Genomic DNA, 25,043 nt, shown 5'->3' on the forward strand with positions numbered 1-25,043 from the left:
ATTGAGGAATGTCCCCACCCCCTGTCTGTTCCTTTGTTGAGACTGTCTTATTGAGGAACGTCACCACCCCCCTGCCTCTTCCTCTTCCCAGTGCAAGCTTTCCCCCTCCTCATTACACTTCTTGAATGACGATAAAGTAAAATTACCAAGCTTTTCCCTAAAGATGCAGGGAAGAGGAAAGAGTTATTCTTGCCTTATTAAACATAACCGTTTTTTGAAAAGATTCACCAAACAACTCCTAGGCGATGGTAGGGAGATTTGGCGGGGATGGGGGGTCGGGGTGGGGGGCAGCTAGAACTCTGGACCTGAGGGGAGGTTCGAGTTTGTAGAGCCACAACTGGGGTTGCAGCACAACTGGATAGGAGTAAGAATGTCACTGGATGTATAGGTGGCCCAGGCACCAAACTAAACCAAACCTGTTGCCCTCCACTCAACTGCGGCTCATAGCGACCCTACAGGACAGAGTGGAACTGCTACACAAGGTTTCCAAAGAGCAGCTGCTGACCTGAATCTGCCGAGCTCTTAACTACTGGGCTGGCTCAGGCACCAGAACACATAAAAGCATTACCCTCGCCCCAGGAGTCCTAGTGTCAGCCTTTCATTGGCCCCAAGTTTCTCTTTCTCCTTGTTTTCTTTCCTGCCAATAAAAAATTAACTTTCGTTTCTTCCTCAGCTCGTCTGTGGGAACTCCTTTGCGGAGTTCTGGCTGTTCTTTTGCCGGGTGAATTCCGGACCACACAGCTGCCCCTGGTGTGCTTTCTCTTTTCTACTCTGAATCCGAAATTCTCCACTGGGCGCTGAAGGTGCGTGGGGCAGGCAGTTTGTGGAGGCAGGGGGTCAAAAACTACTGAAGAAAAATTTGAATGTGCTTGATGAGTTTTATTTATGGTCCTGAAGCTGCTTCGAAGGAAACAAAAGAGCATTTCCAGGCTTCCCGCTCCCTGGCCAACTGAAGGGCCAATTGAGCCTGGGGGCGGGGCGGCCCTGAAAGTAGGAGAGCTTGAAGACGTGAAACAAAACAAACAGACAAAAAAGCTCGTTGCCATGGAGTGGATTCGGACTAATAGCGACCCTACAGGACAGAGTAGAACCGCCCCATAGGGTTTCCTTTTGGTGAGGAGCCTAGCTCTTAACCACTGTGCCACCAGGGCTCCTGAGGAAGGGAAACCAAAAACCTGTTGGCTTGGAGTGGATTGCGCCTCATAGCCATCCTATAGGACAGAGTAGAACTGTTCCGTTGAATTTCCAAGGGGTGGCTGGTGGATTCCAACTGCTGACCTTTTGGTTAGCAGCGGAGCTCTTAACCATTGCACCACCAGGGCTTCTGAAGACGTGAAGGGCCTTTTTTTTTTTCCTGGAGGGGCCGTTATTTCTCCTGGCTGAGTCTTCCCCCATCGCCTTCTTATTCTTATTGTGTTGCCTTTCCCTTCACCTAAAATAGTTCTTATCTACTGGGTTACTTTTACTGGGTTACTATCTAATTAGTGAAAACCCCTCTCCCTCCCTACCCCCCTCCCTCTCCCCCTCATAACCATCAAAGATTATTTTTGTCTCTGTTTAAACTATTTCTCGAGTTCTTATAATAATGGTCTTATACAATATTTGACCTTTTGCAAATGACTAATTTCACTCAGCATAATGCCTCCCAGGTTCCTCCATGTTATGAAATGTTTCCTGGATTTATCATTGTTCTTTATCGATGCGTAGTATTTCATTTCACCATACCTATTCTATCATGTATGCTGAGCAAATAATACAAGAAGCTGGACTATATCAAGAAAAACGGGGCATCAGGATTGGAGGAAGACTCATTAACAACCTGCGTTATGCAGATGACACAGCCTTGCTTGCTGAAAGTGAAGAGGACTTGAAGCACTTACCAATGAAGATCAAAGACCACAGCCTTCAGTATGGATTGCACCTCAACATAAAGAAAACAAAAATCCTTACAACTGGACCAATGAGCAACATCATGATAAATGGAGAAAAGATTGAAGTTGTCAAGGGTTTCGTTTTACTTGGATCCACAATCAACAGCCATGGAAGGAGCAGTCAAGAAATCAAAAGACATGTTTCCTTGGGTAAAGCTGCTGCAAAGGACCTCTTTAAAGTGTTGAAGAGCAAAGATGTCACCTTGATGACTAAGGTGCTCCCGACCCAAGCCATGGTATTTTCAATTGCATCGTGTGCATATGAAAGCTGGACAATGAATAAGGAAGACTGAAGATGAATTGACGCCTTTGAACTGTGGTGTTGATGAAGAATATTGAATATACTGTGGACTGCCAAAAGAATGAACAAATCTGTCTTAGAAGTACAGCTAGAATGCCCCCTAGAGGCAAGGATGGCGAGACTGCGTCTTACATACTTTGGACATGTTGTCAGGAGGAATTTGTCCCTGGAGAAGGACATCAGTGAGGTGGATTGACACAGTGGCTGCAACAATGAGCTCAAGCATAACAATGATTGTAAGGATGGCTCAGGACCAGGCAGTGTTTCGTTCTGTTGTGCATAGGGTTGCTATGAGTTGGAAACGACTCGAAGGCACCTAACAACAACAACAGTATTCCACTGTGTGAATATACCATAATTTATTTATCCATTCATCTGTTGATGGGCACCTTGGTTGCCCCCATCTTTTTGCTACTGTAAACAGTGCTGCAGTGAACATGGGTGTGCATATATCTGTTCGTGTAAAGGCTCTTATTTCTCTAGGATATATTCCAAGGAGTGGCTTTCTGGGTCATACGGTAGTTCTATTTCTAGTTTTTTAAGGAAGTGCCAAATCAATTTCCAAAGTAGTTGTACCATTTTACATTCCCACCAGCAGTGTGTAAGTGTTCTAGTCTCTCTACAACCTCTCCAGCATTTATTATTTTGTGTTTTTTGGATTAATGCCAGTCCTGTTGGAGTGAGATGGAATCTCATTGTAGTTTTGAATTGCATTTCTCTAATGGCTAATGATGGTAAGCATTTCCTCATATATCTATTAGCTCCCTGAATGTCTTCTTTAGTGAAGTGTCTGTTCATTTCCTTTGCCAATTTTTTAAGTGGGTTGTTTGTCTTTTTGTAGTTGAGTTTTTGCAATATCGTGTAGATTTTAGGGATCAGACACTGATCGGAAAGGTCATAGCTAAAACCTTTTTCCCAGTATGTACGTAGTCTTCTTACTCTTTTGGTGAAGTCTTTGGATGAGCATAGGTGTTCGATTTTTAGGAGCTTCCAGTATCTAGTTTCTCTTCTGGATTGTTAATAATGTTTTGTATACTGTTTTTGCCATGTATTAGGGCTCCTAGCATTGTGCCTATTTTTTCTTCCATGATCTTTATCGTTTTAGATTTTATATTTAGGTCTTTGATCCATTTTGAATTGGCTTTTTGCATGGTGTGAGGTGTGGGTCTTGTTTCATTTTTTTGCAGATGCATATCCAGTTATGCCAGCACCATTTGTTAAACAGATTGTCTTTTCCCCATTTAACTGACTTTGGGCCTTTGTAAAATATCAGCTGCTCATATGTGGATGGATTTATGTTTGGATTCTCAATTCTGTTCCACTGGTCTATGTGTCTGTTGTTGTACCAGTACCAGACTGTTTTGACTATTGTGGGTGTATAATAGGTTCTAAAATCGGGTAGAGTGAGGCCTCCTGCTTTGTTCTTCTTTTACAGTAATGCTTTCCTTATCTGGGGCCTCTTTCCCTTCCATATGAAGTTGGTGATTTGTTTCTCCATCTCATTAAAAAATGTGAAGACTTAATTTTTTTGTGTTGTGATTTTTTTATTGATGGCATTTATTTTCAGTAGTGGAACGAATGCAGATTAATCAGCTGTGTTTAAATTTTTGGCTGGTAATATGGATTTTGAGAAATACCGTGTTGGCAGACATTTCCCCACCAAACTTTGGCGTAGTCTGTGTAATCCAAGGAGTATCTGTATGTGGATTCACAGCTTGATGTGAGAGATGGGGGTGGGAGTGCTTGGAGGATACCCTTTGCCATCGATTCGACTCCAACTCATAGTGACCCCATAGGACAGAGTAGAACTGAGCCGTTGGGTTTCTAAGGAGCAGCTGGTGGATTTGACCTTTTTGGTTAACAGCTGATCTCTTAACCACTGTGCCACCAGGGCTCTCTGATGTGGGATAACCAAAGCAAACCCTTTTGCTGTCCAGTGGATTCCGACTCAGAGAGACCCTATGTGGGATAGGGGACGCCAAATAGAATGGTCCTGGCCAGGAATGAGGAAGACATCAGACTGCCCACTGCAGTTTCTCCATTGCCTTCCATTCATAAATTTTTATTACCTAACTCTGGGGATGCTGGTTGAGTCCTCACCTCTTCGAGAGAGCCTAGTTTCAGGCTAGGACTTCCTGAGGGTCCTAGTGACGGAAGCCCTCGAGAGGGAGGCTATAGAGGCTCCAAGGGCCACAACCCAAGCTGTTGGGTCAGTTCTGCACAGGGGCTGGCAGAGAAGACAGTTTACTGCCTGGACCTGCTCTGGGAGGAAATAAGTCCTTTGGGGAGAGCAATAGGGGAAAGTTAGAAGGATCTTTGAAACCTAATAGTTTATTAATGCCTGTCATTGCATCAGTGTAGTATTTCGGCAAGGATCTCCAGATAAATTTCATGTACCCTGTCCTCTCTATCTTTAGGATCCTTGATGGTGTGAGGGCTGTCAGCTCCACAGCCTTTTCTTAGCTCCCTCATTCTATTAAAGCCCTAAGTCCAGACTCAAAAAACTATTGTAGTTCCCTAAAAATCACTAACCTTGCTTATCCTTCTCTTTGCGCCCTATCTGCCACAAAAGTAGAGTTCTACTGAGAGATAAGGAGCATGAGGAACATTTAGGAAGAATTTCTAGAAGTGGCACCTTTTAATAAGATATGATTAGTCGTTTGATTGGTATTAATGATATAAAAAGATAACAGAACAAGTAGCCTGATTACAAGATCTTGACACCCATGATAAAGGGAGTTAAAGTAGGTGAGAGTTTTTGTGTGTGTGTGTGTGTGTGTGTGTGCTTTAAGTGAAAGTTTGCAATTCAAGTCAGTCTCTCATACAAAATCTTATACACACATTGTTATGTGACCCTAGCTGCTCTCCCTACAATATGAAAGCACATTCCTTCTCTCCACCCTGTATTTCCTGTGTCCATTCAGCCAGCTCCCATCCCACTCTGCCTTCTCATCTCACCTCCAGACAGGAGCTGCCCACGTAGTCTCATGTGTCTACTTGAGCTAAGAAGCACACTCTTCACCAGTATCATTTTATGTCTTAAAAAAAAAAAAAAAAAAAAATTTTTTTTTTTTTTTTTTTAAGACATAAAATGACTTAAAGTCCAGTCTAATCTTTGTCTGAAGAGTTGGCTTCGGGAATGTTTTTAGTTTTGGGCTAACAGAGAGTTCAGGGACCATGACCTTTGGGGCCCCTCCAGTCTCAGACCATTAAGTCTGGTATTTTTACTAGAATTAGAGGCCTGCATCTCACTCTTCTCCTGCTCCATCAAGGATTCTCTATTGTGTTCCCTGTCAAGACAGTCATTGGTGGTAGCCGGGTACTGTCTAGCTCTTCCAGTCTCAGGCTGATGGAGTCTCTGGCTTATGTGGCCCTTTCTGTCTCATGGGCTTATATTTTCCTTGTGTCTTTAGTGTTCCTTATTCTCCTTTGCTCCAGCTGGGTTGAGACCAACTGATGCAACTTAGACGGCCACATGCTAGCTTTTAAGCCGCCAGAGGCCACTTACCAAAGTGGGAAGCAGAATGATTTCTTAATACACTTTGTTATGCCAGTTGACCTAGATGTTAAAGGAAGAGTTTTGATTAATCATCCCATTTCTCATGGAAGATACAGCTGCATCCCAGGCTGACTCAAGCAGATGGTAAATCCAGTCAAAACTCTTTTCTCACTTAACTTCTTATCGGACCGCATCTTTCTTTGGCTTAGTTGACTTGGATATTGTCGCCTCTGGAATATCATCCTTGCCCCCTTCCCCACCCAAAGTTTTGTTGGGCACCTGTCTTCTGAACTTGCTCAGTTCACCTGTGTCATGACACTTATCACCGAGTTTTAGAATTCTTTTGTTACTTTCCTGTTTCATCTTTTATTATGGTAGAATTATAGGGAGTACATGCTGAATGGTACTAGATGGCATTGCCCAGCCTAAGTGTTCCTTTCCCATATAAAAAAAAAAAAAAAACTAGAACCATCAGTAAATTTGAGGCTTCATCAAGCCTCAAGACATAGTTTTGTCCCTGTCACAAAAGAACAAAGTTCTGTCTCTATCCGTATGTTTTTGGTTTTAAAATCACCAACTTACTGTCTTTTAGTGTGTTTGTGGCTTGTCTTTGTTGCCCCTTTGACATTTTGAGTTTTCATTCTTATAAGTCCAGATGAAAGAAGAAGACTCAACTGTAATCATCTGTGCAATCATCTGACATTTATGGAAGCCAGCTGACCTGGGAATTCTGTTAGGTAGATGCCACTCAGATTCCTTTATCTACCTCTCCACCTACTGCAGGGCCCTCGGTCATTGTTAATAGAGGGCCACTCCCCCTATGTGGGGCTCTGGCTCCTCCGACATTTTTTCTTCTGTGTCTATTGCAGTTGAGGCTCCTTTGGCATCAGCTCTTCTTAGCCCCACTATGAACACAAGATCCACAGCCCCAAAAAAGAATGCATGCTATTTGGCTCTTTACACCGTAGGCTCTTGGGGCTTTTCCACAGTGATTGGATCTGGTGGGATGAAAGATAACTACAGTCCCTGCCCGTATGGTTTAATCATAGCTATGGTCAAAAACCATTTCAGGAGGTAGCATATGATCAAGAACTGATGGTACATAAGGAAGATGTCCAACTTGCACTGCAGGCATTGGCGAAAAAGAAGTCTTCAGGAATTGACAGAATAGCAACTGAGATGTTTCCACAAATGGATACAGCGCTGGAGATGCTTACTCATCTATGTCAAGAAATTTAGAAGACAGCTGTCTGGCCAAGCTACTGGAAGCGATCCATATTTGTGCCTGTTCCAAAGAAAGGTGATCCAACATAATGTGGAATTATTGAACAATATCATTAATATCACGCATAAGTAAAATTTTGTAGAAGATAATTCAAAAAAGTTTGCAGCAGTAAGTCTACAGGGAACTGCCAGAAATTCAAGCTGGATTCTATATCTTCTGAGAGGATGTAGAAAGAGGGATAACATTGCTGATGTCAGATGGATCTTGGCTGAAAGCAGAGAATACCAGAAAGATGTTTGTCTGTATTTTATTGACTTTGTGAAGGCATTCGACTTTGTGGATCATAACAAATTATGGATAACATTGAGAAGAATGGGAATTCCAGAGTACTTAATTGTGCTCATTTGGAACATGTACATAGACTAACAGGCAGTCATTTGAACAGAACAAGGTGATACTGCATGGTTTATAATCAGGAAAGGTGTGCGTCAAGGTTGTGTCCTTTCACCATACTTACACTCAATCTGTAAGCTGAGTAGATAATCCTAGAAGCTGGACTATATGAAGAATAATGTGACATCAGGATTGGTGGAATACTCATTAACAACCTATGATATGATATACAGATGACACAACCTTGTGTGGTGAAAGGAAAGAGGACTTGAAGCACTTACTGATGAAGATCAGAGACTAAGCCTTCAGTATGGCTTGCAGCTCAACATAAAACAAAAATCCTCACAGCTGAACCAGTAAGCAACATTATGATAAGCAGAGAAAGTATTGAAGTTGTCAAGGATTTCATTTTACTTGAATCCACAATCAATGCCCATGGAAGCAGCAGTCAGGAAATTAAATGACATATTGCATTGGCCAAATCTGCTGCAAAAGACGTCTCTAAAGTGTTAAAAAGCAAAGATGTCACTTTGAGGACTGAGGTGCACATGACCCAAACCATGGTGTTTTCAATTGCCTCATATACATGCAAAAGCTGGGCAGTGAATAAGGAAGACCAAAGAAGAATTGACATCTTTGAATTATGGTGTTGGCAAAGAATATTGAATATACCATGGACTGCCAGAGAATGAGTAAATCTTTCTTGGAAGAAGTACAGCCAGAGTGCTCCTTGAAAGTGAGGATGGTGACACTCTGTCTTATGTACCTTGGATGTGTTATCGGGACGGACCAGTCCCTGGAGAAGGACATCATGCTTTGTAAGGTAGAGGATCTGCGAAAAATAGAAAGACTCTGGACGAGATAAATTAACACAGTAGTTGCAGCATTCAGCTCAAACATAGCAATTTGTGAGGATGGTGCAGGACCACACAGTGTTTAGTTCTGCCGTAACATAGGGTCTTCAAAAGTCCGAACCAACTCAGTGGCACCTAACAACAATGACAATGGTCAAAAGCCAGGGAGGACATAATCATATGATGTAATAACCTGGGCTTGCCAGTCATCAGAGCCTGATCTGGCCCATAATCCCTGCAGCCAGGGGCTGTCTGCATATGGCCTTAGACTGATTTTCAGTAACTGTACCATGGGTTCATTATGCCACCTGTGCACTGTCATCCTTATTCCTCAGTAGGTTCATTTCATGCATGATGGGGGAAGTGGGCTGTTTTTCCAGGCCTATAGTTATCTCCCCACACACATAGTTATCTCCATACAGTCTTCACCACTGCTCCCTCACCTTCTCAGAGGAAGTGAAAGATTAATTGCTTGTTAAATACCACCTATCTTTCTATCACCGTGAAACCTTGGGAACCATCAGTACACTACTATCTAGTTAGATCTGCCCATTCTTTTCTTTTTGCTTCACAGTTATTTGACTCTATTGTGACCAGGTTATGAGAGTCAGCACCACTGTGATACCCACTCCTTGACCACTAGCAGTAGTTTGGGTTTGGATTGCTGCGCCCACTCACACAGCCCAGTAGGGCATAAACTGGCCAATTCTGCTTAGCTTAGGAGATACAGGGCAGGAGACACAACATGCCAGCATGGCTACCTCAGTGAATTCTCAGCGAGGGTCCTTATAGTGCAATGGGAGGCCCTTTATTCTTCTCATGACGGCTCATTTGTAAGAGTACAAAAGCACGTGGATGCATGTGAAACTATCTCAGCTTAGGTAGGCTGCATGCTCAAAAGGAGTGTTTTGTTTTTTTTTTCTGTATTGTACTTTAGATGAAGGTTTACAGGACCAACTAGCTTCTCATTAAACAGTTAGTACACATAATGTTTTATGACATTGGTTAACAACCCCACGACATGTCAACGCTCTCCTTTCTTGATCTAGGTTTCCCTATCACCAGCCTTCCTGTCCCTCCTGCCTGCTAGTCCTTGCTCCAGGAATGGTATGTCTCTTTAGTTCATTTTGTTATATGGGCCTGTCTAGTCTTTGGTGAACCTTAAGAATGACTTCCTTACTGAGCTAAAAGGGTGTCTGGGGGCCATACTCTCGGGGTTTCTCCAGTCTCTGTCAGGCAGGAGAGATTTTCTTCTAAAAGTCAGAAATCCAGAGACCTCCAAGGAACTATTTGATTATGAGAGCCACAACTCCTTGTAGATGCTGAGGCCTTACTCAACCAACTGACATTTAAGGTCCATTCAAGGTTTTCGCAGTCTAAATGCACTGTACATATTAGGCCATTTTTACTCTCAGTAATGTGGCCAGCAAAGCAACTGACATTCCTCTTTATCTTAACTCATTGGGTTTGTAGCAAAAAAAAAAAAAAGAAATTCCTAGAAGATAAGGCCAATGTCTTTTTACAAGAAGAAGTGGCTCAGGCCTGATGACAACTCTTTATTCCCACATATCCAATCTGATTCCCAACCCTGTCACTTTTACCTCACCTTATTTCTCACTCTCATCTCTCCATTTCTTCCTTCAACTTGCCCTGCAAGCTCCCGTTATCTATCTGTCCCTTGGGCAACTGTACGTGCATTCTAACTGGTATTTCCACTTCCACGCTGGATCCCTCTAGCCTTTCACAACCCAAATGAAATCCTGTTACGTCCTCACTCTACTTTTCATGGGAAAATTTTGACAATTTCTCCTTGCTTTTAGGAAAGATTATGTACAATATGTATTATTTGGGAAGTGCTATATCTTCTGGTCACTGTTGTTTCATGTGGTACCAAAGGCGTAGTAGCTCTCCATATACTAACCGCACTGACGTTTTAAAACTCATAGAAGATGCCATGTTTTCCATGAACATTGCATTCACTTGTGTAATCTCTTCTACCTAAAACATTCTTCCTCTTTCTTATCCCATAGTTCCTTGATATTCTTCAGCTTTCAGTTTATGTTTTCTTTTTTGAATTTTTGATAGCCTCTTATTTGTACCACTATTTGATTTCACAACGTGTACCTCTCTCTAGGCATGTTTATCACATATGCCCTTTTGTACTTATATAGCTGGTTATTTAATTTACTATGACTGTCCAGGTGACTGCTAGGTCCATAATGATTTAAACCTTCTTTTTAGTATTATCTTTGTATTTTTGGATTTTAGTCCAATTCTTATACTATTTATCATCAATTATAATTTGTTGGATGATCTTACCTAATATTTTGAAACTTCTCTCTCAAGACTGACAGCCATCTCATCTGTTTCTGTTTCTCAGGTCTCATGTGTAATCCTATGAATGTATCTTCATGCCCTCCCTCCCTACCATCCAAATACATACACACCTTTAGACTCCTGTCAACAACATCCTTGCCGTATTTCCGGGTCAAGGTGAAATTACACCATTTTACAAACACGAGATTACTCAGAACCTCCTAAATGGTCTGGATTTCTCCAATCCACACTCTTATTCCTATGGGTATTAATTGCGTTCTTTAAGTTATCTCTGCTCATCTATGTTTAACTTCTAGGGTAGCAGACAGATTTCTGAAGAAGGACCCTAAATATGATAGGTTTATCTCACCTCTATGTACTGAAGATAAACAATCTTTTTAAGTAATTTACTTCCTCTATTTCTACACCTGAGTTTGCTGTAACCATGTACATACACATACTGTATCATTTATTGTATAGTGATAATAAAAGAAATTGCAAATGTACAGCAAATGTTGGGACTGGTTACACTGCAAATGAGCTAGTCAGAGTGAGCCCTTTGGATAACAGGACTTGTAAGGGGAGAGTTGACTGAAGTATAAGAGTGAGTCATACTGATATCGGGAACATTTCACACTGAGCAAAGAGCAAATGTAAAAGCCCTGAGGCATCAGTGGATTTGGTTCTTTTAACATTGAAGATGTGTCTTGGGCATGGGAAATAAAGACATGATAGACGATGGACCACACAAGGATCTCACAAGTTTGTTCTTATGCCCAGTAGGTATAAAGGAAAATACTCCTTAGCACAGCTAAGGATGGAAATTATTATGTGACATGAAGTAAGAATAAGGTGTTTGAAATTATTATTGAAAGCCTTTTTTGCCAGGTGATTGAACTTTCCTATTTCTCTCCCTCTTCTTTTTTGTCCTTCAGTATTTCAGTCTTCTTGGGCTGTCCTCGATTTCTGCACAAGTTTCTTTTTTTTTCCCCTATATTTCTATGAATTTGTCGAGCAGCCTAAGAGTCTGAGCAAGAAGAGCCTCAGAAGTCAGGACAGGAAGAATCCAGGGGAGCAGTGCAATGGCTTCAAAAATCCTGGTGAACCTAGAGGAGGAAGCAACCTGCCCCATCTGCTTGGAGCTCCTGATGGAACCCATAAGCCTAGATTGTGGCCACAGCTTCTGCCAAGCCTGTATCACTGAAGATAATAAGAAGTCCATGGTCAGCCAAGAAAATGAGAGCAGCTGTCCTGTCTGCCGGATCAAATACCAGCCTGGGAACCTACGGTCTAATCAGCATCTAGCCAGCATGGTAGAGAGACTTAAGGAGGTGAAGATGAGTCTAGAAAAAGAAGAGAAGGAAAATTACTGTGTCCACCATGGAGAGAAACTCAGGCTTTTTTGTAAACTGGATGGGAAGTTCATTTGCTGGCTTTGTGAGAGGTCTCAGGAGCACCGTGGTCACCCTACATTCCTTGTGGAGGAGGTTGTCCCGGAGTACCAGGTGAGACCAGGGTGGAGGGAAACAAGGTAGAAAATAGAACCTCATGGAAATCACCACTTTCCATTGTACTTTAATTACTTTGTCACCATAGACCTGAGGTCTGTTACTTATTTCCATACCCTACACTCCTAGGCCTGAAGGACATTCCTGCGTATTTCACCCTTTTAAATAATACACCTTGAATACAGACTCTTGGCCAGGGGTAGATAATGTTGTACCTTCTGCTAGTTGGGTGAATATTTGGTGGCCAAATGAAACTCTCATTGCCCCAGCTAGAGGGCAGCTGCGGAACTTGATAGGTCAAAAGGAAAGGACTTTTCAGGTTCTTTTTCTAGGACAAGATAGAATAATGCTATTCTTGATGAGGTAAAAATCACTTCTGTCATCTGAGATGTAAAGAGTACATTCATCTTCTTAGATTTTTTTTTTTCCAAGTCATAGATACTGAAGCCAGTCTCACAGCTTTTGTAAACTCTTGTCTCTTCTCTGATTAGTCTGATTTCTCCCTCAATTTAACCTCTATCCAGGTGCTAAGAAAGCTCATAGTTTGATTGTTATGTGATTCAATTTTCACAGAAGAATCTTCAGGCAGCCTTTGAGAGTCTTAGCAAGGAGCAGAAGAAAGCTGAGAAGTGGAAAGCTGACCTCAGAGAAGAGAGGGACTCCTGGAAGGTAGGAAAAGTCTCTTTCTGAGGAAGTTCTGAGAGGTTCATTGGCAGGGTCCTAGTCACAAGAACGCCTTGACCTCTTTGTTCGCTGATAGTTAACGAGTTCATTAAACACTTGATTAGTGCTGTTCTCTGTCCCTTCCCTGATGGAAGGTTAGAGGGTGGAGAGTGAATCTGTTAGAAATGAATGCAAGTATTTATAGCCAAAGATACAGAGGTTACTTTCTGGTGAGGAAGGCTGGTGAATCTTGTGTCCCAGTCCTGTCATAGTATCTAATGCTGTGACTCCTCTGATGGAAGACATTTGACATGGCCCAGGGTTTTGACCTCAGTGTTAAACATTGAGCTGGTGGTGGGGGTGTGGGGAAGTGGTGAGTCATGCAAGGAGACATGAGTGCCCTGGGAAGCTCTGTGAAAGATAAGCCTCATCTTGGTATTTCACTTTGGCTCAGGATAGGCTTTGATATGGCTGACTTGTAGCCATTGTTTTGGGAAGTGAGGGAGGGAAAATAATAGGAAAAAAATAACAGCTTCCCCCCAGTTGCTTTCCTGATTCTATATTCCACTCCTTTGAGAATTTACCAAAGAAAATAGTTCCATTCCTGGGTTCTAGCCAATTGCAAAATAAACCCTCTGCTAATATAGACTACACGCCTCCCCCTCCGCCCCTTCTCATCTCTGAAGAAATACATACAGACTGAGAGACAGAGTGTCCGGGAAAACTTCAGTCAGCTGAGAAGTATCCTGGACAATGAGGAGCAGAAGGAGCTGGAGGAGCTGAAGAGCGAGGAGGAGAGTGTTATGCAGAACCTGTCAGAGGCTGAAAATGAGCTGGGCCAGCAGAGTGATGATGTGAAAAAACTCATGTCAGATCTGCAGCATCGGCTACAAGGGACAACAATGGAGATGCTGCAGGTTCGACTTGGGAGAGAACCTCTGTATTTGAGATTTGAGAAAATTAAGACTAAATGTCTTCTTTTCTGCGTCACTGAACTTTTTCTTGTGGTGCCGCTAAAGTTCATTTGGTCCTATGGTACCAGTTCCCAGCATGTATTCCAGAGATTATAGGAGTAATTGACTGCATGAATACCAAAGGAAAATCTCCTTTTTATTGATTTATGAAGTGCAGTGAAAAAATTTGGAGAAATTGGAGAAAAGATCCGTTGTATCCAGTGACGTTCTCTGAGCCCCTGTTATCTGTGATCTAATGTTGAACATTTGTCCAACACCTGTTCACTCAGTTTAATCGCAGGCAAACGAATACTCTTTGGATTCCAACGATATTTTTTCCCCTTCTGTCCTTGTAGGATAAGTTGGGATCTGTCCCCTCCTCTGTTTTCTGAAATAAAATTTGTGAAGGGTTGGTATTATTTCTCCTTCAAATATTCAACAGAATTTGTCAGTGAATCTATATTAGACCAAGCTTTCCTTTTTGGAAAGATTTAAAATTTCTTTACTTGTAAAGGTTTATTTCAATTTTTTTTTTCCTCTCTTTATTTCTTCTTATATCAGCTTTTGGTAATGCATGTCTTTCTAAGAGTTTTCCATTTCATCTAAGTTGTCTAATTTGTTGACATAATATTGGGCACAGTATTTCCTTATATTCCTTTTCATTTCTGTAACTCCCTTAGTGATGTCCTCTCTTTCATTACTGATTTTAGTAATTTTTTTTCTCCTTTTTTTTTTTTCTTGCTCAGTTTTTTGGTCAATTTTGTTGATCTTATCAAAGAACTTTTTTTGTTTCATTGATTTTGTCTATTTTTTAACCTTTCTGTATGTAAAAATGGCATGACTGGCAGATCTTACTTCCTCTAACTTCACAAGGAAAGGAAGAAGGCACGATCAAGATCAGCAGCCCCAGGCTGGTTCCTGTGAGGCAGAGGTCAGACATGTCTCCATCTTCCAACTTTTTTACCAAATTCTGACACCAGCCATCAGTCCCTCCCACGGTACTCTCTCCTTCTCTGCTGGGTTCAATAATTTGTTGCAGTGACCACACAGAACCTAACAGACAATACAGTTACGGGGTTTAGTAGGGAAGTAACAGGCTACATTTCAGGATCAGGCATGACTCAGGATACAGTTCTTCAGTCAGGACAGCTTCTTTTCAGCCATGCCTGCAGGCAAGCTTCTCTGTGGCCCTTGGCCTCTCTGACCCTTGACCCCTTAGCCCCCAGCTTGGCCTCTGCCCTGCTTGGGCAAGTATTACACAGCTCTTTAGCTCTGCCAATAAATGCCAAAAAGGACCCCAGTCTGCTAGTAAGCCTCAGCCTGAGAGAGCTCATCTTTCTCCCTCTGTGGGCCGGAAAGCCCACCGTGCTGTCTCCTCCTGATCTTCTGGTCCTGCTGCCTGTTTCTCTGCCACTGTTTTTCACCATCTTACACTGCCTCCAGTGTTACAGCTTTCTGTCTCCTGGGTCTAGAACGTTCTCAGTGCAGGGATCCCGGGTCCAGAGGACACGCTTCACTACTAGCTCTTCTTTCTTGGTGGTAGTGAGATCCCCTCTCTGCTCTCGAATTGGCTCTTTTTTAAGCCTAACCCCCCTCCTCAAAAAAAACCAAGCTCATTGCTGTTGAGTCAACTTTGACTCATATTGACCCTATAGGACAGTGTAGAAGTTGAGTATCTTTTCAAGTGTTTGATAGTCATTTGAATATCCTTGGTGAAATGTCTGTTCAAATCCTCTGCCTATATTTTGATTGGGCTGTTTTTTTGTTGTTAAGTTGTAAGAGCTTATATATTGTAGCTATTAAACCCTTATCTGATATATGGTTCCCAAAAGTTTTACCTCAGTCTGTAGATTGTTTCTTCATTTTGTTGATGAAATAAATCCTTTGATATACAAAAGTTTTCAGTTTTGAAGAGATCATGTTTATCTATTTTGCCTTTTGTTGCTTGTGCTTTCAATGTCATATCTGAGGATCCATTGTTGAAGACTAGGTCCCTATGTTTTCTTTTAAGAGTTTTATGGTTTTAGGTCTTACTTTTAGATCTTTGATCCATTTTGAGTTAGTTTTCCTATGTGGCATGAGGTATAGATCCAGGCTTATTCTTTTGCCTGTGGAAATGTAATTGTCCTGGCACAGTTTATTAAGGGAGACTATTTTTACCATTGGATGGATTTTTAGCTCCCTTGTCTAAGATCAGTTGACCATAGTTGGATGTGGTTATATCTGGACTCTCAATTCTATTCCATTTGCTTATATGTCTATCGTGATACCAGTATTAGACTATTTTGATTACTGTAGCTTTATATTTTCAGGTTGAGAAGTATGAGTCCTCCTACTCGGTTTTTTTTTTTTTTTTTTTTTTCCAAGGTTGCTTTGGCTATTTGGGGTCCTTTGCTGTTTCTGAGGGTTGGCTTTTCCATTTCTGCAAAGAAGGCAATTGGGGAGGGGATGCTGGAGCTGTGGGTATGTGGCACTAGGAAGGGAAAATGTAAGGACCATGTAGGAAATGCTTCTCTTACCTCTTTGTTCTCATCTTTGGCATACGCCTCTCTGGATGTCTTTGAAGCAGTTCCCTGCTCACCTTTACAGGGTTCTGCTGATTCAGACACAAAGTTTATATTTCTTGATATTCTTGTGGAAAGATCGGGAACTTACTTCTGCTCTTATTTCCATCTTCCTGGAAGTTTCATCCCTTTCTCTTTAGCTGGCTTCCTTTATATTAAATATATATATATTTAATGGTACTATTATAATTTCCCAGATTTTTAAACTCTGTTTCTTTGAGTTGTTTTCCTAGTGATTGCTCTAGTAATTGCAGTGTGCATCTTATCCTATCACAGTATAGTTCAGATCAATAAAGTTAATTCCAATAAAATATAGAGACTTGACTCCAATATTGTTTCATTTCCTCCCTGTTCTTTGTGACATTATTATCATATATATATGTCATGTAAACTTGGTGCCATTGAGTTGATTCCGACCCATAGCAGCCCTATAGGGCAGAGTAGAACTGCCCCATAGGATTTCCAAGGAACGGTGAGTTCGAACTGCCAACCTTTTGGTTGGCAGCTACTCTGCCACCAAGGATCCATATATTACATGTATATGTATAATTATCAATTGTATTTTTAATTATTGCTTTAATAATCTGAGGTTTTTTAAAGTGGCTAACAAAAGAAATGAGAAAAATATTTATAGTCTTTTTTATTGTTGTAAAAATAGAGGTAACACAACATTTACCAATTCAACACTTCTCATGTACAGTTCAAATGCAGCCGTTACCAACATCCATTGACATTTTCCATCCCCCTAAACAGAAACTCATTGCTATCATCTTTTATATTAATCTAGATTTTATACCATTTCTTCTAGTCTTCAATTCTCCTTATGGATTTGAGTAGGAATTTTCTTTCTGGCTGAAGGACTTTCTTTAACTTCTTCTATAATGCTGCTCTGCCAACAATAGACTCTCTCTGTCTTTATCAGGGAATGTGTTTATTCTTCTTCATTTTTGAAGCAAATTTTGCTTCATATATAATTCTCTATTGTTGGTTTTTAGATTTTTTTTCAGCACTTTGAATCTGCCAATCTAGTGTCTTCTAGCCTCCATTGCTTTCAGATGATGACTCAGCAAGCAATCATATTGTTGGTGTCCTGTGTGTGATGTTTTTTTTGTTTTTTTTTTACCTCTTTCTGTATTAAATGTTTCCCCTATGTCATTGTTTTCAATGATGTGCATAGGTGTAGATTTCATTGTATATATCTAGTTTGTGGTCATTGAGCTTCTTACTTAGATAAGTATATTATATTTATAGAATTTGAATTTATCCTATTACTTCTTCAATTTTTTTTTTTTTCTCTTCTCTCCTTTTGGGACTCCATTTATAAAAATGTTGGTACATTTATCGCTATACTGCGGTTCTCTGAGGCTTTTTTCTTTTTTCTCCCGGTGCTTTAGATTCTAAGGCTGCTAACCAAAAGGTTGGCAGTTTAAATCCACCAGCTGCTCCTTGGAAAGCCTGTGGGGCAGTTCTATTCAGTTCTATAGGATCGCTATGAGTCGGAATCGACTCAACAGCAATTTTTATTTTTGCGGGGGCTTTTTAGATTCGAAAATTTCTATTGGTGGACCTTCAGGTTCAGTGATATTCTTCTGCCATCTTAATCTGCTGTTGAGCTTCTCAAGTAAATATTTCATTTTTGTCATTTGATTTACAAATTACAGAATTTACATGTTTAAATATAACTTTATGTCCCTCTTGGGAATCTCTATGTGTGAATTCATTTTTATCCTACTTTAATTCTTCAAGCATTGACTCCTTTAGATTTTAAATCTTTTTACAATAGCTGCTTTGAAGTGTGTTGTCACCTAACTCTCACATCCGGGGTCATTCAGAGGCATTTTATATTGACTGGTATTTTTCCCCATGAGTATGGGTCGTATTTACTTGTTTCTTTGTGTAGCTCATAAATCTTATTGAAAAATAGTCATTTTAATACTATGTCATTGCATTGCTGGATTCTGAACCCCTCCCCGAAGGCTGTTTTTGTTTTTCTTTTAGTTACTTGCCTGGGACACATTTATAAAACCTGTCCTCCCTTTGGTGCATCGCTGCTGATGTCTCAGTTTCAGAGAAAAAAAGTATAAATTTTAAGCATAGCATCCAAGGGTTGCCCTGTGTGCCAGTGCTTGTCTGATCACTGAGCATGAACAGAGAAGTTAGGTCCAGCCACTTGAGGCAATAAAGTTGCTGTTCTCATCTAATGGATCTGTGTTTTGTTAGGGGAGCATGTTCAAAGTTCAGGCCATTTTATGATCTGGTATGTTTTTTAGTTTCTGTTAGGTAATTTCAAACCTCCTATGCATATGTCTGCATCATTCAGATTGGCCAGGATTTTGTGGTTGGCTTGACCCTTCTCTGTTCTCCACTGTGGATACATCCAACTTTAGACAAGAGTATAGTTTCCGCAATCACTACTGCAACCTTAGGCTAGTAGAGTTACTGGCCTGTCTCAATCACCTGCCTCTGAGAATGCCACCTCTGCCAACAATGTCACTGTGTGAGTATTACCCAGTGCTCCAAATCTAGTGAGCCCCCTTCAACTATGACAGCAAAGTGGTGCAAACTCATTGCATGCCCCATTCTCAGAAAATCTATGTATCATCTCATTTGCAAAAGTGGTGATGGGAGCAGCCTCAAGCCAAAATGCTGGATATGCCCACTATTCTTAGCTCAAGAAAGATTTGTTTTACCTTCCTTTACTCCTTCTCTAACTCTCTTCCTATCTTTACGTAGATACAGGTTTCTGACATACATCATTTCCTTCTATCTGAAGAACTTATCCTAACATTTCTTGCAGTGCAGGTCTACTGGTAACAAATCCTCTCAGTTTTTGTCTGAAAAAGTCTTTATTTCTCCTTCATTTTTCAAAACCAGTTTTACGGGGTACAAAATCTAATGTTGGTGATTTTTTTTTTTTTCTTTCAATACTTTAAATATTTTGCTCCACTATCTTCTTGCTTGTATAGCTCTGAATAAAATTCCATTGTAGTATATGTCCTTGTTCTTCTGTAGGTAAGGTGTTTCCCCTTTACCCTTGGCTTCTTTTGAGATTTTCTCTGTCTTTGTTTTTTTTTTTCTGTAGTTTGAATATGATATGCCTTGGTGTAAATTTGTTGGGATTTGTTTTGCTTGGTGTTCTCTGAGCTTCCTGAGTCTGTAGTTTGGTGTCTGTGTTTAATTCTAGAAAATTCTCAGCTGTTATTACTTCAAATATTTCATTTGCTTCTTTTCTCCTCCCTTCTTTTTGTGCAGCCATTACACATGTGTTGTACCTTTTGTTATTGCCTCACAGTTCTTGGAATTCTGTTCCATTTTTGTTTTATTTTGTTTTCTCTTTGCATTTCAGTTTTAGAAATGTTGGAAGTTTCTAGTAACATACCTTCAAACTTAATGGTTATTTCCTTGGCCCTGTCCAGCCTAAGACTGAGCCTGTTAAAGGCTTTCTTCATTTATTTCTGTTATAAAAAAAATAATTTTTTTTTCTGTTATATTGTTTTTTATTTCTAGTATTTCTTTTGATCCTAATTATAGTTTCCATCTCTCTACTTACAGTACCTCTTCCCCTTTTAAGTTTTCTATTAGAGAGCTTAGTATATTAAGCATGTTGTCCTTTGATGCCGTCAAATTGGCTCCTACTTATAGTGGCCTTTTGTGTAATAATATTAAGCATAAGCCAAAACCAAACCAGTTGCCATCAAATCAATTCTGAATCTTAGGACCAAGTAGAATACCCCCCTAGGGTGTCCAACACTGTAATTTTTATGGAAGCTGACTGCCATGTCTTTCTCCCGTGAAGCAGCTGGTGAGTTTGAACCACTGACCTTTCAGTTAGCAGCCGAGTGCTTTAACCACTATATCACCAGGGCTCCTATATTTTAAATTAGGGGCCTGATAATTCTGAAATTTCTGTCAGATCTGATTCTGGTTCTGATGCTTGCCTTGTCTCTTTAAGCTGTGCTATTCTTTACCTTTTAGTATGCCTTTTCATTTTGTTGCTGTTGTTATTGGAAGCTGGAATATGCCAGGGTGGGGGGAATAACCATTTTGAAATATACCCAGAGTATTTCATTCTTGGGACTGCCTTCAAGGAAAACTACTTTTCCAGAGCTTTGTCTGGTCTAGGGGAAAGGTAATTATATAAGTCTAGAATCCACCAGGTGCCCCTTGGAAACCCTGTGGGGCAGTTCTACTCTGTCCTATAGGGTCGCTCTGAGTCAGAACCAACTGGACAGCAAGGGGTTTGGTTTTTTGGGTTTTTTTTTTTTTTTTTTTTTTTTTAGCCAACTTTAGCCTTCCGGTCTCATATAAGGGGAGGAAAAAAAAAAAAGACCCAGAAACTATTCTGAATGTTATAACCCAGGCACTCAGGCTCACTGAAAACAGAACAAAGCTGAGATTTAATTATAAGAATATGAAACTGTTCTCCTCCCCAATACCTAACCACTGTGTAAACAGGGCTCCAGTATAGTAACAGTGAATTACAATTGAGAGAGCTGCAAGAAACAGACTGTTTAAGAAAGAATTTCTAAGGGGAAAAAACAAAACAAAAAACAGGAGAGACAAAAGCAAGAACACTAGAGGAAATGTAAGCCTCTAACTTGTAGTTATAGTAAACATTAAACTCAGCCTAGCTGCTAAGCAGATAAATTAAAAACTTCACACTAAAGATGGATTTGCCTTAATTCCTACTGAGGCACAATATGTCCAGCTTTTTGTTTGTTTTTGATGTTTCTGTGGGGGGAACAGTAGCATGGAGCTGCTTATACCACCAGCTAACTGACATCCCTACTCCTGGAATACCCTTTGAAGAACCACACACATCTCACTTCAGTCCGTGTGGATGGTTTGGGCTAATAAAATCAGTAGCATCAAGGATGGGTGTGTCGCTCAGTTCTAGTTAAATTAGTTTATGCACATCCAGTGTTAATCATCATCAACACTGTGATTGTTTTAAGTTAGGTGCCTGATCCAATTCAGTTTCATGCTACATTTTATTGCAAATATAACATCAGAATCTTATTGGAACTTGGAAAAGAAGTTCTCTTTTCTGCTGGAATTTATATCAGGAGATTCATGCTTCCTTCATATACTGTCTGAGAATAAAGTCAATGTAGAGGAATCAGTGAAATTTGGAGAAGAATATAGACCAGACCCTTATGACAAAGTTTGAACTTCAAAATTCAACTCTGACTGAAGTTACAACTTTAGTCAGAGTTGAATTCCGCAAATCCTTTTTTCCCCTTGAAGCAGTTTTTATTGAATTCATGTCATATACAGTAAAAAGCCCTAATACAGGAAGAAAAAAAATTGTGTGTGTATGTATGTCTAGACCTAACCATTGCCCTAGTGTTGGTGACATGGAATGGTAAGTCAGAGAAAAGGAGAGCAAACATTTTTGTAATTATCTATTCGAACAAATAAAGTGGTACCTGCAACAAAAAAAAAGAAGAGAATATGGATAAAAGAAATGAAGAATATGAACTAACCTGGCCTGGTAGAGTCTGGAGTTTAGGATAAAATATTGTAGTTTTTTACAACAGTGACTGAGTGGATATTGGTAAATTATGGACAGTGGGGTAAAAGAGGGAGACAGAGTAGGTCTGGTGAACAGTAATTTAACACTTAGACATCTTGAGTTGCTGATTCCTGTGGTTTCTTCACTACTGAATGCCGGGGGCCAGCCTCAGCAATGAACAGGGTTACCAGAGGAGGGGTAGAGTTCGGCGAAAAAGAATGAGAGGTAGTGTGTCTTATATTTTCATTTTGCAGAAAAAGAAGCCCTCTCTGCTCTTTATTTTTTACATGGTCTTTTATATCATAAGCTTACAAAAGCATAACATCGCATGATCAATAAAGGGGCAGTACAAGATATAATCATAAACATTATTTCCCAGAGACATAATTTTCCAAGTGACACATAGTACAGTTCCGCATACACACACAAGTACAATGAGTTTTTGTTTAATTGAAGAGAATATTTTGTAGATATATTTTTACACAAAGTAACAATTGACTTCATACTGCTTTACACCTTATGCTTAATCTTGCAATTCCTTCCACAGTTTTTATAATAATTAATCTTTTTGCAAAAACTGTTGCCACATAGGCTTTGTCCATTTTGTCCAGGGTGGCCAAATTCTTGTAGTCCAGCCACTTTGGGTTACGTCATATTGTCCACGATTATGCCAAGGACAATTAGCCCAATCTCTATACCCAAAGACTAGTCAAGCGCAGCAGTGAGCGGGGTAGACGAGAAGGTTGACCTGTAATTGGCTGAGAAATTGGCTGAGAGAACTCACTGCCTTTTGTTTTTCCACTTTTATGGGATCATGTGTGGGTGGTGGTTTAATCACAAAAGGGCCTCGGTAAATACCAGGATTCCACCATCCTGTTTTTGTTTTCCATAGTCGAGCTATTTGTTTTTCCCCTAAGACAACTTCATGTTGACCCCCAAGTAATAACACGGGCTGTCCCTACCCGGGATTTCACCAGGGGATTATGAGTAGGACGCCCCCCGTCCAAAGGTCCCTAAATCTATAATGGAATTTTATGCTTATACATTCTGCTATACACAGGCTGAAAATGAAATAGAAACATAACACAGATGACAGAGATATTCCTGACTTTTCAGGAATTCTTCGATGTTTATGCTAGGGACAGTGGGTGCAGAGGGGCCGCCCTTGCAGCCTGGCTCTTCCTGACTTTTCAGGAATTCTTCAATGTTTATGCTGGGGGCAGTGGGTGCAGAGAGGCTGCCCTTGCAGCCTGGCTCCTCCTGACTTTTCAGGGATTCTTCAATGTTTATGCTGGGGGCAGTGGGTGCAGAGGGGCTGCCCTTGCAGCCTGGCTCCCAGCAACTGAATATATTTTATTCTTCATTTTAGACAAAGTCTGAGAAAAGTAGAGAACTGGAGATCAACACTACATGCATGTGTGTTGAATTAAGGGAATGGATGAGGCCACTTATAGTTAATGTATAGAATAAGAAGAAATAGGTTTGAGAAACACCTACATTAATATACATATTTGTTTGCTTGTATCCTCAGCAAAAAACATGTAAACTTCTTGAGGACTGTTATTACTAATAATTCACCTTTGCTTATGCAAAGCCTGGCATGATAATAGTATATCACTTTACATATCTTTTCAAGAAATTAAAGGTCCATGAATTATTCAAATCATTTCATGGGAAGCCAAATGCATTTGGGAGAAGTAATCATGAGCCTCTTCTTTTCCTCATAAATAAATCTCTTCTCCAGTTGGAAGTCTCTTGCTGTACTTCTACAAATGTCAAAGCTGTTTCAACCTTTTAGGGAATGTGAAAATATCACATGAAACCTCAGGGATGGTCAGCCTGGGTCTTATATTTCCTTTTGTCCCTCACTTTGGGACTGTTTATTCCTACCACGTCTGGGAGTGGTAGGGATGTGATAAGCTTTGTAAGTGGGAATGGCCTATCACTCCTTGATTCTTGTTTTCTCCCTTCTCACTAGGATGTGAATGACGTCATTGAAGGGTATGTGCAAGAAACCAGGGGTGGTCCTTTTGTTCTGTGAAAAGAGGTTTGTATCTGTGAGGGTTGTCTGATGGTCAATCAAAATGAAAATCTCCAAGGAAAGGAATACTGTATGTAGTTTTATCTTAAAATTCTGGTCACAAATCAGCATTTGTATACTCCATAACTATTGAGAATAGACCAGATTCTTTGGTACTGATGGTGGGGGTGGTGGTAGGCCATAGAGTTAGGGCCTGTAGGAAGATTAGAGATCAGAATCCTGTGAATTCATGGATTTTGTTCACCACATGTGACTGCATCCAGCTCTGCTTGTTGTGTTTCATAGGTATTTGCCTTATTGCAGGAGGGTCCCGTCATCTTCATCTGTCGAGTAGCCAGAATATCTTATGAGGATAAATCCTTTATATTTATGTTTCTCCCCTGGGAATAAAAGAAATGATGTCTTTCTATGCAGTTCTATTCCAAAGCGGACTTTAGTCTTTGGGAATAATATTTTGGCTCTAATCCACAGGGTTGATAATTAGGTCCCACACATTAGAAGCCTGTATGAAAATGTGGTGTCCTTAAGGCTAAAATTATACCCTTACCTGACAGCATCAAGTTCTTTAGAAACACGTGAAATTCAGACCACTATTACTTTAGTATTCATAACTTCTTGTTGGAAAATGTTAGTAATTTTTATCACAGAGAACCCAAAACTTTAGATGTTCTGAAAGCCTCCCTTGGGTCAACTGTCTTTGAATACCCTTGGGTCTCTCCACACAGAATTCCCACACTTAATATCTGTCAAGTCCCAGCAGCCAGGTTCCACAACCTTTCTGCCTGGGAAGCCACATCCATGGCAGTGATTTTACTCTCAATTTTTTATAAGTACTGATTTTTAAAAAAAATTCATTATTTTATATTATTGCATATGATTTCCAGGAGGTAGAGAGTAAAAGGTGATTTCCTTTTACAAGGAAGAAACTATGTTTCTGAGAGGTCAAGACCTTTCCCCGGTCCCCTAGAGGGAAAGTGGGGAGGTGTATAAAAACCAAAAACCTGTTGCCATCAAGTTGATTCTGACTCAACTATAGGACAGAATAGGGTTTCCAAGGAGTAGCTGATGGATTCAAACTGCCAACCTTTTGGTTAGGAGCCAAGCTCTTAACCACTTTGCCACTAGGGCTCCAGGGAGGTGTATATGAGCACATCATCCTCTGGCTTCAATGTCAGGACTCTCCCTTCTCTCTCTCAGGCTCTCAGAGAGTCTGTGGTCGATGTTGCATCAGTGTGGTGAAAAGGAAAAAAATCAGTGGTGTTGGAGGGAAATAAGGTCAG

General features: G+C 40.5%; 2 protein-coding genes across 3 annotated transcripts in view; both read left to right on the top strand.

Annotated features, from left to right (window-relative positions):
• TRIM34 (tripartite motif containing 34) overlaps positions 1-11,537 on the top strand; it is a 29,900-nt gene extending 18,363 nt beyond the window's left edge. The window contains exons 8-10 of one of the 2 annotated variants that reach the window (XR_007518193.1): positions 674-803; positions 9,253-9,310; positions 11,455-11,483. Coding sequence is in view for 1 of the 2 variants with exons in the window: in XM_049890116.1 (XP_049746073.1) it covers positions 674-801 (128 nt within the window). In the remaining variant the exon portion in view is untranslated. Of the gene's footprint in view, positions 1-673; positions 804-9,252; positions 9,311-11,454 lie in introns of both variants that reach the window. The other variant, XM_049890116.1, reaches the window with a different exon arrangement.
• A 64-nt stretch (positions 11,538-11,601) lies between these two features.
• On the top strand, positions 11,602-14,047 carry LOC126079234 (tripartite motif-containing protein 5-like). Its single transcript, XM_049890162.1, has 4 exons — positions 11,602-12,024; positions 12,601-12,696; positions 13,377-13,607; positions 13,817-14,047. The coding sequence occupies exons 1-4, from the start codon at positions 11,602-11,604 to the stop codon at positions 13,898-13,900; spliced, it is 834 nt and encodes a 277-aa protein (XP_049746119.1). The 3' UTR covers positions 13,901-14,047.
• Positions 14,048-25,043: the final 10,996 nt, after the last annotated feature.

This window comes from Elephas maximus, chromosome 7 (assembly GCF_024166365.1).
Source record: "Elephas maximus indicus isolate mEleMax1 chromosome 7, mEleMax1 primary haplotype, whole genome shotgun sequence".
Classification (NCBI taxonomy): Eukaryota; Metazoa; Chordata; class Mammalia; order Proboscidea; family Elephantidae; genus Elephas; species Elephas maximus.